Below are 15,255 nucleotides of genomic sequence, written 5' to 3' on the forward strand. Positions count from 1 at the left end.
TTCCCTTCGCTCACGATGTCGGGCTGAACCTGACGAGTGCGACCCTGGGCGCCACCCGCCAGGCCAAGCGCGTGGGGTGCAACGTGCTGTACCGACGGCGCCGGTGCAGACGGCGGCTGATTCTGCCATCGTTGTCGTAATTCCTCAGCGTGTGCTTGCGCAGACGCGAGGGCTCCCACACGTGGGTCCGGAGGGGTGTGAGTCTGCACAAACTCCGCAACCACCGGCGGTTGTCGCGGAGCGTCCGCCATAGCACACTCCCGGGACGGACAGTGGCAGGGTGCCACGTCACCGATGCTTGAACCGTCGCTCTCGCCATCATCATCCGTAAGTCTACGAGGAATGGTAGGAACGAAGCCCACTACTCCCACGAACTCGGACGTGAGGGGGGACGGTGCCAGCATCCTTCGGAGCCCCCGAGCGTAGGCGTCCGCGGAGGACGCAAGGCCGTAGGGGAATCGATCGTACGGCATTTGTGGCGTGGGCGGTACATTTCCTCTGGGTGACTAGTGAGAGATAACAAATAAAGAGTGAGTAGCACGCATATTACTTATAGTGGGGTTTGAGCAGAGAGTTTGCTCGGAATGAAGCGCAGATGCCGCGTCGTCGAAGTCGCGCGTCCCGGAGTCGATGGAGGACGTTCCTCCGACGGGTGTCGGGCCCTCGCGGAGGTGGAGTATGCCGAGCCGGTCGGCGACGAAGTTCAGACTCCCAAAGCGGAAGGCCTGGAATGGCTCGAAGAAGGGTGGAACCCGCATCCCGGCGGGCGAGACTGCGGGGAACTCTAGCGAGTCGAAACGAATCGTATCGTCGGAGCCCGCCACGGCGGGAGTGGCGGAAAAATGGGCCATCCGATGACCAAAAGGTGTTGAACGTACAACGTCTTCTCCATGGACGGTGCCAACTGTCGGTGCAGAAAGTGACCAACTATGAAATATTTATAATTTTGCTATACATTGTGATCGGAGGTGACCTAGTACTCAATGACACAGGATTTATACTGGTTCAGGCAACGTGCCCTACGTGCAGTCGGGGTCGGTCGGTGACTTTATTCCTGAGCCCGGTCCTCAAAGTCTGTAGTGGGATTACAAATGAGAAGGAGAAAGAAAGGGATATACAAGAGGTTCGGAAGGCTCTGACCGGAAGGGTTGCGGTCGGAACTCGGTGGTACTGCGGTTGTAAGGGGTTGGTGTCGATCTAGTGAGTCTGAACTTGAAGAAGTCGATCTCTCCCTGGTTGAAGGGAGCGCATCCCCTTTTATAGATGAAGGGGATGGCTTTATAGGTGAGAGGGAGAGAGTACAAATATTTCTAAGTCTTGCTGCCTACGGTGATGAAAACTGGATAATGGTTGAAGCCGCCCAATACTGTCGATGTTGCTGTAGAATGTCAGATGTGCATGGGGGGGTCGAGATATCTTCTTTAGGAAAGATGGACGCCGGTACCTGCAAATACTTCTGGATGCCTGGTGGCATATGAGAAGCCGTGCTATGTTCACCCGGTATGGCAAATCCTAGAGCCCATACCGTGATCGATGTCCAGAGACACGTGGGGGACTTACCATATGGGAGTTTCTAGCGGCCCCTACAATACTTTGTGTCAGGGTGGCTGCAGAGCACTGCTTCGTGCAGGCTATGGTCCCTGGTACTGTAGTGTTGACTTGTGGGCCATGCCTTGCCTTTCTCCGCACGCCTTCTGGTTCTTTCCGAGCGGACGTCCCCGGTCGGATGGTCCCCAGTCGGCCCTTAGTGCGCCGGTCGGAGAAGAGCGGTGAGCAGGCTTCCCGCGAGCCCCGGTCGCGGGGTCGGAGTCGGAGGCGGTCCTCGGGTCAGGCTTTCTGAGCGGAGGCCGTGCGGAGGCAGCCGGGGCATGACGCTAGCGCTCCGATCGGAGAGGCCGTTCGGAGCCGGCCTGAGCCTGAGCTAGCGCCCCGGTCGGAGAGATGGGCCGAAGGCGGCCTGGGCTTGAAGCGAGTCCTCCGGTCTGTTGAGTTCAGACTCTTCGGCTGGTCTAGAAGAAGAAAAAGCCGTTCTTCTATGCCGAGTCTTGGCGTGGAAGCCAGTCCCCGAGGGTCCCCGGGTTTATGAACCCGACATAAATGTTTTCGTAGTCTCCCTTAATGGTTCATCACCTACATCATCAAGATTCTTATGTGCTCCTTGAGAGCCGTTAGATTCATCAAATTCCACATCATATGTTTCTTCAACCAAGCCGGTGGCATGATTAAATACTCTATATGCTTTGGACTTTGATGATTAACCAACAAGAAAACCAATATCACAACGTCTTTGTAACTTTTCTAGGTGTTGCCGCTTCTTGTAGATGTAGCATTTGCAACCAAACACCATAAAGAAAGAGACGTCCATATTCTTCCTATTTAGCAACTCATAAGGTGTCTTGACAAGAAATTTTTGAAAGTATAGGCGGTTGGATGCATAGTATGCGGTGTTGATAGCTTCCGTTCATAAAGCTTCGGGGGTGTTGTACTCATCAAGCATTGTTCTTGAAAGAGTGATCGATGTCCGATTCTTTCTCCTAACTACACCATTTTGTTGAGCAGTATATATTGCGGAGACCTCATGCTTGATTCCAACTTCATCACAATAGGCTTCTATATTTATGTTGTCAAATTCTTTCCCGTTGTCACTTCTAATCTTCTTGGCTTTACTTCAAACTCATTTTGTGCTCTCTTGGCAAATTTCTTGAAGCAAGATGCAACTTCGGATCTGTCATTAATGAAGAATACCCATGTGTATCTTGAATAGTCATCAACAATTACAAGACAATAAAGATTTTCTCCCAAACTCTTATATGTTGTTGGTCCGAATAAGTCCATATGAAGGAGTTCTAGCACTCTTGTGGTTGACATGAAAGCTTTTGTTTGATGAGTATTTGCAACTTGCTTGCCGGCTTGATATGCACTACAAAACTTGTCCTTCTCAAACTTCATATCCTTCAACCCTTTCATTAAATCATTCTTCATTAGCTTCTTGAGTGAGCTCATCCTAATATGGACAAATCTTCTATGCCATAGTCACCCAAATATTATTTTGGTGAATAGGCAAGTCTTAAAATTAACATCTTTGGAGGTGAAGTCCACTAGATATAGGCTGTTGTATCTAAATCCTTTGAATATCACTTGATTATCATCCTTCTTAGATACAACAACTTTCTCCTCGGTAAATAAGCATTGGAAGCCAAGATCACACAATTGTCTAACGGATAGCAAGTTGAAGCTAAATGAAGCAACATATAACACATTTGAGATAGAATGATCATTTGATATTGTCACTTTGCCCAATCCTTTAACTTGCCTTTTGAATTATCTCCAAATATGATTCTTTCTTGTCCATCTACTTCTTCATGTAGTAAGATGAACATACGAGGATCACCGGTGATATATTATATGCAACCACTATTAATAACCCAATGACTTCCACCGGTCTTGTAGTTCATCTACACAAGAGATCAAGCTTTAGGAACCCAAACTTATTGAGGGCCCTTCACCTTCTCAACAAGTGACTTTAGCATGTTGTGGCTAGTGATTAATCTTAAGAGTTGTATATTCTTCTTTTAGCATGTTATGGCTAGTGATGAGCTCATTGTGGATCCTCTCAAGTTTATCATGTTTATCTTTAAACTCTTTCTTAAAAGATTTCAGCTCCTTGAGTTTGGATGATATAGCATCATTTGCTTCTCTAAGCTCAACACTAGTATTTTCGGCTATATCACATTTTGTTAAAAGAGAATCATTCTTAGCTTCTAGTTTTTCATTCTTAGCTCTACTCTTTCTAATGATCTTAGTATATTGATTTAGCAATTTAACAAGATCATCATAAGAAGGTGATTCATATTCATCATCATCACTATCGTTATCATCATTGCTAGCATGTTCATCGCCACAACTATCATCATTTGATGCCTTGCGATCACCCTTGGCCATAAGGCATAGGTGTGTAGAGGATGATGACGGTGAAGATGATGAAGAGTCAATAACAGTGGCGGCCACCTTCTCGTTGTCACTATTATCATCGGATGGGCCACTAGATGAATCAATGTCCGTGAGCCAATCATCGACGATGTATGTCTTTTCACTTTTCTTCTTCTTATGAAAGTCCTTCTTGCCATCTCTCTTCTTGTATGGCTTGCTTTTCTTCTTCTCATCTTCTACATTGCTTGAGTCATCTTTTTTGCCCTTGTACTTGTTCTTGAACTTATCTTTCTTGGGCTTGGTGTATTGGTGTGCTAGATGACCAAGTTCTCCATAATTGTAGCAATCCATCTCGGAGATTGATTTCCTTCTATAGCTAGTGAAGAACTTTTTTTTCTTGCCATCAAACTTGATGCCACTCTTGTTGAGCTTCTTTAGCATCTTGGCGGTTCTTCGCACCATGAGAGCAAGACTTGCATCATCAATTTCATCATCACTTAAGCTCTCATACTCAAGCCTTGCTTTGCCCTTCTCTTGGCTAACTTTGAATGCTAAGTCTTTTTCTTTCTTTTTAGTAGAGGATGAGCCATCTTGAGGTGTGATGTGCATTTACATCTCATGAGCATTAATCTTTCCTAAGATTTATGTTGGTGTAGCGATGGAAAGATCACCTTGATGAAGCACGATCACAATATGCCCATGTTTATCAATGGGGAGGACACTTAAGATTTTTCTTACAACATCGGATGGTTGCATTTGAGTGAGTCCAAGCCCATTGACTTCCTCTACAAGAATATTCAAATGTGAGTACATATTATTAGCATATTCTTTAGGAAGTATCTCAAAAGAGTTAAGCTTTTTCATGACAAGATGATAGCGTTCCTAACGCTCACTCTTTGTTCCCTCATGGAGCGCACAAACGTCCGACCATAGTGCATGGGCGTCCTTGTGGTTCCTCACCCGGTTAAACACATCTTTGTAAAGGCCTCTAAAGATGGTGTTTCGAGCCTTTGCATTCCATTTCTCGTAATTCACCTCATCGCCTTATAGGTGTGTAGCATCCTGAGGTTTTGGGAAGCCTTTTGAGGCGGCTCTAAATATTCCAACGTCTAGAACTTCTAAATATGTCTCCATGCAGATTTTCCAATAAGGAAAATTATTCCCCTCAAAGATAGGAGGAGGTTCATCCCCGTGAAATATCTTTCACTAGGCGGTTAAGCCTAAATACGTGAGTACGAGGCTCCGATACCAGTTGAAAGGATCAAGATGCCCAAGAGGGGGGGTGAATTGGGCTAATTCTAAATTTCTTTGCAATAATTAAGTCCTACGGTTAGCCCAATTAACCCCTTGTGCCTAGAAAATATTTCTATTGATCTACCACAAAAAAGTTTAGCAACCTATGTTCCAATCCTACTCTAGCATGGCAATTCTATGAATGTAAATAACAAGAATTGAATTGCTCAAAGTAAATGCTCAAAGTAAAGAGAGAAGAAGGAACGCGGCGATGTTTTGCCGAGGTATCGGAAAGTCGCCACTCCCCACTAGTCCTCGTTGGAGCACCCGCGCAAGGGTGCAACTCCCCTTTGATCCGCGCAAGGATCAAGTGCTCTCTACGGGTTGATTCTTCGACACTCCGTCGCGGTGAATCACCCACAACCGCTCACAACTTAAGTTGGGTCATCCACAAGCTCCGCCGGATGATCACCAAGCTTCTAATCACCACCAAGCCGTCTAGATGATGACGATCACCAAGAGTAACAAACACAAACTCTCACTTAACCACGACAAGCCTAATAAAAAGGGTGGATGCACACTTTGCTACTTTTGATCTCACTACTGAAGGCTCTCTTTGGGATTCTCACATCTCAATCACCTCTCTAGGACCTTGCTCTTCTTGGCACTCTCGAAGGTGTTTCTCAGCTGTTGGAATGAGCAAAAGTACCCCCTCACACGAATGGAGAAAGTATTTATAACCTTGGTTGAAAAACGAACCGTTATGTGCCTCAGCGGGGTGACCGGACGCTCCGGTCAGTTCTCCCCGATCTCCAGTGTTTAAGTTGTGACCTTCAGCACTGACCGGACGCGTCCGGTCACGATTTTTTCTCTCTGGAACCTTACTGGAGTCGACTGGACGCTAGCACCCAGCGTCCGGTCACTCACCTCTCAGCGTCCGGTCGCGTCCAGACGATATAACCTTGATCAAATGAACTGACCGGACTCTGCGCTAACGTCCGGTCACTCCGGAACCAGCGATCGGTCAGCATTTGACCCTCCATTCACTTCCAACTCTTGATCATACATGAATGAAGTTTGCTCCAATGGATCTAAGGGCTTTTTAGAAGATACCTAGTGTTAGATTGAGCAAGTGTGCACCACACCTAACTCACTAGACTCACCTATGTCAAGCTACCCGTCCATACCCCCCTTAATAGTACAGCCAAAGAAAAAATAAAGTCCTAAACTACTCTAAGTGTCTCCTTAACACCAAACGACACTTAGAACTAGTCCATCCTTAACCTTGTCGTACATCATTTGAAAACTGAAACGATTTCCATCGTAGGGACATGACCACCATGATAGTCCAATCGATCTCCATTACCGTGACCTAACTTAATTGCCTCTGCAAAACACACGTTAGTCACAGTAATCACGTATTGTCATTAATCACCGAAACCCAACTAGGGACCTAGATGCTTTCAGGGATGACGCAGTCAACGCGGACAAAGACGGAGTCGACGAGCAGCACGAGCGCGTGGAAGTGGCGAGAGACGAGGGCACAGCTGCCGAGCGCCTTGATGTCGCTGATGCGGTTGAGGACGTCCCGCTGCAGGGGCCCTCCTCCTCCTCCTCCATCCCACGCAGGTTACAAGCACACAGATCGGGATCGGGGAGAGGCGTCGGCGCGGGGCAGGACCGGGCGGGGCGAGAGCCGGGATGGCAAGGACGTGCACAAGAACGGGCGCTGCGGCACGTGGTACCGGTGGTGCCGCAGGAGCCGTTCCTGTTCACGACGAGCGTGCATGAGAACTAACCGTAAGGGCATGACGGCGTGACGGAGGCTACTTTCAGTTCCGTCACTTCTATCGCTTTATTTTAACGGAATGCTATTTTCAGTTCACGGTTCAATATTTTGGTGGTATTTTACAAGGACGCAAACTTTCGATGGTATTTTACGGAGATCGTGATCTTTTGATCCTACACAACCAATTTTCCCTTTTTTTTAACGGATCTCGGCATTCCATTTCACCATTTCGTTGAAATGCGGGAAGACGCGCTGGTGTACACTAGGTTTGGATTGGGCCATTGGGGAGGGGAGAAGCAGCAGCTCCTGGATGTGCAAATGTGCGTATGTTTCAAACATAGGAATATATTCAGTTGCCATTCCTTACCAATTCGTAACTATCTTCTGAACCTATTGTATTCAAGAGATCCCTTGATATGTTAGACAAAAAAAACTACATTAACAAATGTCCAAATTATGTAAATCTTTTACCAATATATGGTGCTGACAAGAACGTAGTGATAGCTTTCCAATTTGTGCATGGGTGCCTCCTCGGATATAGCAAAATTAACGCCTGGTCCAACTATGCCCAAAATACAAATGGGGGACATGCTATTTTTTTGGGTGGCTTGTGTTGGGAGAAGTGAGCAGGAACTATACTTGAGAACAAATTGTATTAGTGGTAAATATATTCATATGGTTCAGGACCCATTGCTTGTACTTTTATGTCCACATTCGATGTATTACATAGTGATATTGCCATATGAAATTGTAAAGGTAGTGTACTAAACTAGGGGCACCTTTTTAATTCTTCACCAGTTGTTTTAATCATGAAGTTTGAGAACCTAACCCGATAGCTCCTTCTTTTCAGTAAAGGTTGATAAACTGTGAGATAGAAGCTAGACGCTGTTTTAGTTTCTTCAAGTACAAAGAACATTAATATCACCTAAAGTGCTTTCCTCAATGGAGCTTGAAGCTGATTTTGCTGATGAAGATGTCAGTTCAAATAATGGATTACAGGATCTGTGGTCACTTGATGAGATAGATCCAAAGAGAGCAAGGTTCCCGTGCTGCATTGTCTGGACTCCTCTTCCTGTAGTTTCATGGCTTGCTCCTTACATAGGGCATGTTGGAATCTGTCAGGAGGATGGGGCTATCTTGGATTTTGCTGGTTCAAATTTGGTGAGCGTGGATAATTTTGCTTATGGTTCAGTTGCCAGACACCTCCAGCTTGACAGAAAGAAGGTTAGGATGATTCAAAATAATTCCATTTTCTGGACTATGCAATTCAACATAGATGCTCATCTTGTACTTTATTTTATCTAAATCATCACTAAGATGTCAACAGGTTTAGGGTCTATGGAACTAAAAATAAATCTGGATTTTACTTTCCAAGTGTAGAAAGCCTAATAATCCTATAATCCTGAGTAGCATGCTTGCCTGCCAACATATCACAATCATAGTATTTTGTTTTATCTGGTAGTTCCAGCTTCCATTGTCATCAATTTCTGAATTTATTTCTGGGCTGCATGAAATCAACGAACCTTTGTTCTTATTTAATTTCCATACATGATCAGTAAACAGTTGTTATTTTCCAATATTATCCCTTATTTTAGTATCTTTTCAGCAGTAAAGTATTTCATAACTGGTACTTGTAAAAAGTTGAGCCCAGAAATGTGATGTTTCATTTAATATATGATCTGCAAATTGGTCCTGTGATTGTTCTAGCTAATAGCTAGCTATCACAGGAAAAGCAGGACCAGAACAGAGCCAAACAGATTGGTTCACCAATATTGGGAAGTCTTGATCAAATTTTGTCTTTTGTTTTCTTAGTAGCCTGTATTCCATATATTCTTGTTCTTGGGAACTTGTAGGTTTCATATTTCAGTAGAGGTGTTCCTGTTTTAATATATATGACACTTTAAAGTTTAATTCTGAAGTTTCATAATCTTGTTTGGTTTGATTTTTTTTTTTGGTAAAAACCTGTTGTCACTGGGCAGACCTTTTCCTGTAGTTCTTTTCAACTTGTTGATTTCCTCTTGAATAACTATTTTTTCCTTTCGTGTCCAGTGCTGCCTTCCTATTAATCTTGCAGCACATGTATGCAAGCAGTCCTACAATCATTCAGAAGTTGGAGCAGCGATATCATGGGATGATGCTCTGCAATCGGGCATGAGACGCTTCCAGCACAAGTACTACAATCTGTTCACCTGCAATTGCCACTCCTTTGTGGCAAACTGCCTGAACCGGCTTGCCTACAATGGCTCTGTGGAGTGGAATGTTTTGAATGTGGCTGCCCTTGTTTGGTTTCATGGCCAATGGGTGGACAAAATGTCTTTCGTTCGGTCTTTCTTACCTTTCCTAACTGTGACATGCATCGGTATTTTAATGGCTGGCTGGTCTTTCCTAGTAGGGATGGCAGCATTCTCTGTTCTTTTGTTTGGGTGGTTTGTTTTTACAGTATACTGCGTTAAGGGTTTGATATGTTGACCGGAAAAGAATTACTGAAAGCACTCATTAATGCATTGCAGTCTACAAATTATGGATGTAATCGCCGTGCTAGATTCAATTAAATAACTGATGTCCTCAGCCTCAGTGATTCAGAAACCTGTGTAAGTTTTTCTATTTATTTTAACTTATGGAGGCGGTCTTGAGATAAATTGGCCATGTTCGTTTCGCTGAAAGTTAGCTTATGCTGATTTGTTGTGAGAGAAAAACATTGTTGGTTCGCTAAAACTGCTGAAGTAGTTTAAGCGAACAAGGCCAATTTAGTTCATGACATGCTAGAGGCGGCCTTGATTGGCCTCACAATCTTGTTTCTGCAATTGCATGACCTCGCGTTGTAACAACAAAGGTACGCACCCTCCTTCATATTTTCAAAAAGAAAAAAAACTTGGTCACAGTCTTTGCTCATTGTAGTAGTATGTCAGATCGAAGCACATATTTAGCTCACCCTCTCTCCTTTCTGAATTCCAAGCCACATTTTAGTCTTACCTGTTCGTTTTGCTGGAATTCAGCTTATGTTGATTATTGGTGTAAATAGTAGATTGTAGGAGGACTCTTTTGTAAGAATGAGGTGAAATGAATAGAGAGAGTGTGTGCTAGATACACACAGTGACCCTTTCCCCAAAGTCATTATGGTATCGAGCGCCTTGTTTAGGGTTACGGCGGCGGCGGCGGAGCGGCGTGGACGGCGCGAGCACGGGCGGCGAGGCGAGAGCGTGTGCAGGGCGACGCGCGGGTGGCCGGCACGCGCGAGCGTGGGGCGCGGCTCGCGGCGGAGCGACGCGAGCGTGGGGTGACGCGCGCGGGAGGCATGCGAGCGCCAGCTCGCGTGGAGGAGGGCTGGCTGGTGCTGGAGTCGCTGTGGTGCTGCCGTGGTGACGTTCAGGAAGAAGAGAAGAGAGAGAAAGGGAAAGGAAGAAGGAAGAAGAGGAGAAAGGGAGTGAGAAGTCTGTGTTGAGCTGCTATTGAGGTGGTGCCGTTGAGGTGGTTACTGGTTAGTGCTGCTGCTTGGTGCCGCTGTTGAGGTGCAGCTGGGATTTGGTGATTTGGTGAAGGTGAAAGTCTTGCTGCTTGTGAGGGCGCTGCGGGGATTTTGGTTGCTAGTGTTGTTCGGTGCTTGGGGAGAGGCCTGATCCAAAGAAGATGGATCTGGAGGAGCAAGCGAAGAGGAAAGCGGCAGAGGAGGCAACGAAGGGATCAGGTGAGCATAACAGTGGTAGTGATGGCGGAGGTGATCCATTAATTACTAAGGGTGAGATGAGAAGTGAGATGAGGTCTATGATTTTGGAGCTCCTGGAGATGGGCATGATTGGTTCCAGGTCACCTGAGCTGAAGTTGGAACTAATGCCAAACGATGTGAAGCTGGAGGGAAGTAAAAATTATTTGAGTTGGGCTAGAAGAGTACAGGTGCTTCTAGGAGGAAAAGGGGTAGATCACTATCTGGCGGAGGATTGTGTTGAGCCGGCTAACAAGTTTAGACCCGAGTGGAGAGTTTGGCGTACGACAAACTCTACCATAGTGGCATGGTTATTGTCATCCATGTCATCGTCTGTCAGTAAAATGGTGGAAGCTATGCACACCGCAACACAAATATGGAAAGCCCTGAGTAACATGTATTCCAAGCGAGGGAATGTGATGGTGATGATGGAAATTCAAAACAAGGCTGATGCAGTGAAACAAGCAGGGCAACCAGTGGAGCAATATGCTAGTGAGTTGCAGTACTTGTGGGGAGAGCTGGACCACTATGCTTCACTTCATATAAGAGATCCACAGGATGCCCAAGATGTTCAGAAGTGGATAGAGGACAGGAGTGTGACTCACTTTCTGAGGAACTTGGATCCTGAGTTTGAGAGCAGGAGGGCTGCTTTTTGTCACCAGGATAGTCTACCTACCATGGAGGAGGCTGTGTCAGCCATGGTCATTGAGGAGAGTAGACTTCGGATGATGAGTAGTAACAATCCTGTAAAGTCGGCCTATAGCACAGTGGCGGAGAGGGAGTGCTTCAACTGTGGAGAGAAGGGACACTTGAGCTACAATTGTCCTCTACCTAAAAACTATGGTGGTAGGAGTGGAACTCGTGGAGGTCATGGTAGTGCTCTTGGTGATCAAGGAGGTGGCTGTGGTGGCCGTGGAGTGGTTCTCAAGCCAATGTTGCTACCATGGAGTGGTCCTCAAGTCAATGCTGCTACCACAGAGGAGGTTCCATCTCTCACCTTGACTGGGGAGCAGGTCAAGCAATGGCAGAAGATCAAATCATCTGAGATCTCCAAAACTAATCCAGCTGGTCCTGTGATTGCCACCACCAGTCACTTTGGTAGCTTTGCCAACTATGCCCACTTGGGCAAAGGTACTCAGTCACAGACACTAGCATCTACATATAGGCATAACATAGAATGGGTCATTGATTCAGGAGCTTCCAAGCATGTCACCGGCATATCTAGTTCCTTTAAAACATACACTCCATATTCCTACTCTAAAACTATTCAAACTGCTGATGGCACCTCCCAACCCATTCATGGTGTAGAATCTACAGAGTGTACTCCATCCCTTTGCTTATCGTCTGTTTTGCATGTTCCTTCCTTCTCAGTCAATCTCCTCTCTGTTAGTTCACTTGTTGATTAGTTCAAATGCATTGTTACATTTGATGAAAATCTTTGTATCTTTCAGGAGAAGAGGACGGGGAGAGTGATTGGGACTGGAGTCAGACGTAATGGGTTGTGGTTCATCAACCAGGCAGAGTCAGCATTGGCAGCAGCTGTTGGAGCACAGGAAAGGGAGGTCTTCTTTCTTCATTTCCGGTTAGGACATGTGCCTTTTGAAAGCTTGAATAAATTGTATCCTGATGTTTTTAAGGATGTGGATAGAACCAAACTTGTGTGTGATGCCTATGAACTTGGGAAGCATACAAGATCAACTTATCCTAGTATTGGTCTTCGTAGTTGTGAACCTTTTATGTTAATACACTTCGATGTTTGGGGTCCCTGCTCAGCTACATCTTTGAGTGGATTTAAGTGGTTTTGTCACCTTTATTCACTGCTATACCCGTATAACATGGATTTACATGCTTAGGGGTAAGCATGAAGTTCTTCGATGCTTCCAAGATTTTCATAAGTTGGTTGCGAATCAATTTAATGCCAAGATTCGAATTATCCGCACCGATAATGGGAAGGAGTATGTGAACAATGACTTTGTGGCATACCTTTCGAATCATGGAATTATACATCAAACTACTTGTCCTAATATCCCACCACAGAATGGTGTAGCTGAGAGGAAGAATCGACACTTGTTGGAGGTAGCAAGGTCACTGATGTTTCAAATGAATGTGCCTAAATATCTTTGGAGTGAGGCTGTGCTGACAACAGCATATTTAATCAATCGCATGCCGTCCAGGATTCTTGGTATGAAGTCACCTGCTGAGCTTTTATTGGGACAACGAGAGTTTAAAGTACCTCCAAAGGTATTTGGTTGTGTTTGCTTTGTTAGGGACCATTGACCTTCAGTAGAAAAATTGGATCCTCAGGCGGTGAAATGTGTCTTTGTTGAATATTCTTCTACACAAAAGGATACAAGTGTTGGGAGCTTGTTGGAAAGAAATTGTTTGTGAGTATGGTGTGATGTTTCGTGAGTTTGAAGCATATTATACGAAACCATGGGATCTTGATCCATTTTTTGAGGAATTCTCTTCAGTCACTGAGAGTGACAGTAGAGAGGGGGAGAATGGTTGTGTGTAGAATGAAGGGGGGACTCAAGGAGTGATTGTTGGGACTATCCCTTGCCCTTGGATGTGCCTGCGGCTCAGGAGGTGGTGGATCAGGATACTATTGGGGATATGAGGAGTGATGTCGATGGGAATGCAGAGGTGATTGTTGATGGGAATGAGGAGACGATGGGTGAAAGGAGTAAAGATGTGACTGGTGGGACAAACCCGTGTTCTACAAATGAAATGGGGACAAAGAATGGGGAGACAGTTGCCAAAGAGCCAATAGTGTATCAAAGGAGGCGGTTTAGAAGTCAGGGGGAGCAAGTCAGTTCACCACAGCCATAGCAGCCTAATTCACCAGTCCCAAATCTCTCCTCGGATCTCTCTCCATCGAGCTCCTCGACCCAATCTAGGTCAAGTGGTAATGTTTTTCCTACCTCTGAACATGTAGAGTTACCTCTTGCACAACGTAGAGATACTAGACCCAATTTTGGAAAACTTCCTGTTCATTATGGCTTTGAGCATCCTAGTATAGATCATGGTATTGCCAATTTCCTTTCATATTCTCGTCTTTCACCTGCATATAGAGCATTTGCTGCATCTTTACAAACAGTGCCTATTCCAAAGGACTAGAAGTGTGCAAAACCGGATCCTAAGTGGACAAGGTATAATGCAGCAACGGTTGCAAACAACTCCTGAACGTAATGCATCAATTAACGTAAAGCATTGAATTAATAATTGCAACAGGGAGAAAATGCTCCAGGGCTTGCCTCTCTCGAAGGAGCTCGGGCGGTGATCGGGGCACTCCGGAAGTTCCTCAACGTCCTCCTCGTCGGCTTCGGGCACTTCCTGTGGCTGCACCTCGAGCTGCTCCTCGGGCTTCTCGGGTATGACGACTGGGTTCTCGGTTTGCGATCCTGTATGATGCAATGTGCGTAAGTGCTTATGCCATCGGTGCATTGGATGAGATGAATACAATGGATATGCTTGAATGCAAGGTAGTCAACATCATCCAAGAACATATACTAGAAGCACATGTCATCTACTGCATTCTCTTCTACTACTAATATGCTAAGTCAACACATCTCATTAAATGCTTCAAAGATACACTAAAGCTTCACTAATTTCTTAATCACACATAAAGCAACACTTGATTAAACCCTAATTAATAATAGGTTTGAATAGCAACATCTATTTTTATTGCTTAGAAAAATCTTAGAAAATTACCATAGCATAGTACTGCCCTAAGTAGTCTACCATCAGATTTTCATGGTATTTGAATGAGTGGGTTAGCCTACACAAAATAACAAGCTATGGCATGATTATGAACATGAAAATACTTTGTACTGTGAAAAGTGTCAAACAACAGAGGAAATATTTTTTCTATGTTCTACCTAGCAAATAATCACTGTACAAAAATTATCACATGCATGTTTTATACAAATTTTGCTCTCTAGCAAAAATAACAAAAATCAGCCATTCAAGGCACTTGAGCTACACCTCATACTTTTTCTACAGCACATGCATGACACATATTTTTTCTAGGAAGTACATTACATAAGAAGATTAACAAACTTGGAATCATATTTTTCTGAAGCCTATAGGTTTTTCTACACATTTTTCAAGTTATCAGCAATATCAAGGATTAAATAAAGCTCTACAGAAAAGTATCTCAAAAATGACATGCAATATTTTTATCATGTAGATCTGGTGACAAGGAACCTAGCAAAATTTGTTTCAACAGATTTGGAGCAAATTTGAGTATACAAACATTTTCCAAATCATTTCTCTTTCCAAATAATAAAAAGAAACACTGAAAACAAAAACTTCCTATTACTACTAGGCCGGCCCGTGGGAACCAACCGGCCCATGGCCACTTTCGGCCTGTGCAGTCCGAGCGAAGGGGAAGGGCGGCCTGGCTCGGGGCTTCGGCCCACGGCCACTTGGCCCAGCTCGGCCGAGGCGAAGGGGTCACGCCCCGCCGGCGCTCCGGACGACACGGTGGCGCGGCATGCTCGCGTGCGGGCACCTCTCGGCCACAGCAAGGCACGGGGGGGGGGGGGGGCGCACAAGATGCGCAAGGGCAAGGCGGGCATGGTGCGCGCGGAAGGAGGAAGAT

The 15,255-nt window shown here is 45.2% G+C and overlaps 2 protein-coding genes across 3 annotated transcripts in view; both read left to right on the forward strand.

Annotated features, from left to right (window-relative positions):
- Positions 1-9,574, forward strand: part of LOC136458857 (protein REVERSION-TO-ETHYLENE SENSITIVITY1-like) — a 30,838-nt gene extending 21,264 nt beyond the window's left edge. The window contains exons 2-4 of one of the 2 annotated variants that reach the window (XM_066458769.1): positions 3,946-4,080; positions 7,803-8,176; positions 9,002-9,574. In XM_066458769.1, coding sequence (XP_066314866.1) covers positions 7,895-8,176; positions 9,002-9,421 — 702 coding nt within the window. In that variant the 5' untranslated portion in view covers positions 3,946-4,080; positions 7,803-7,894 and the 3' untranslated portion in view covers positions 9,422-9,574. The remainder of the gene's footprint in view (positions 1-3,945; positions 4,081-7,802; positions 8,177-9,001) is intronic. The other variant, XM_066458768.1, reaches the window with a different exon arrangement.
- A 1,370-nt stretch (positions 9,575-10,944) lies between these two features.
- Positions 10,945-12,865, forward strand: LOC136458858 (uncharacterized). The gene is made up of 2 exons (XM_066458770.1): positions 10,945-11,783; positions 12,104-12,865. Exons 1-2 carry the CDS (start codon positions 10,976-10,978, stop codon positions 12,145-12,147), a joined length of 852 nt encoding a protein of 283 aa, XP_066314867.1. The 5' UTR covers positions 10,945-10,975; the 3' UTR covers positions 12,148-12,865.
- The last annotated feature ends 2,390 nt before the right edge of the window (positions 12,866-15,255 follow it).

Source organism: Miscanthus floridulus, chromosome 6, assembly GCF_019320115.1.
Source record: "Miscanthus floridulus cultivar M001 chromosome 6, ASM1932011v1, whole genome shotgun sequence".
Taxonomy (NCBI): domain Eukaryota; kingdom Viridiplantae; phylum Streptophyta; class Magnoliopsida; order Poales; family Poaceae; genus Miscanthus; species Miscanthus floridulus.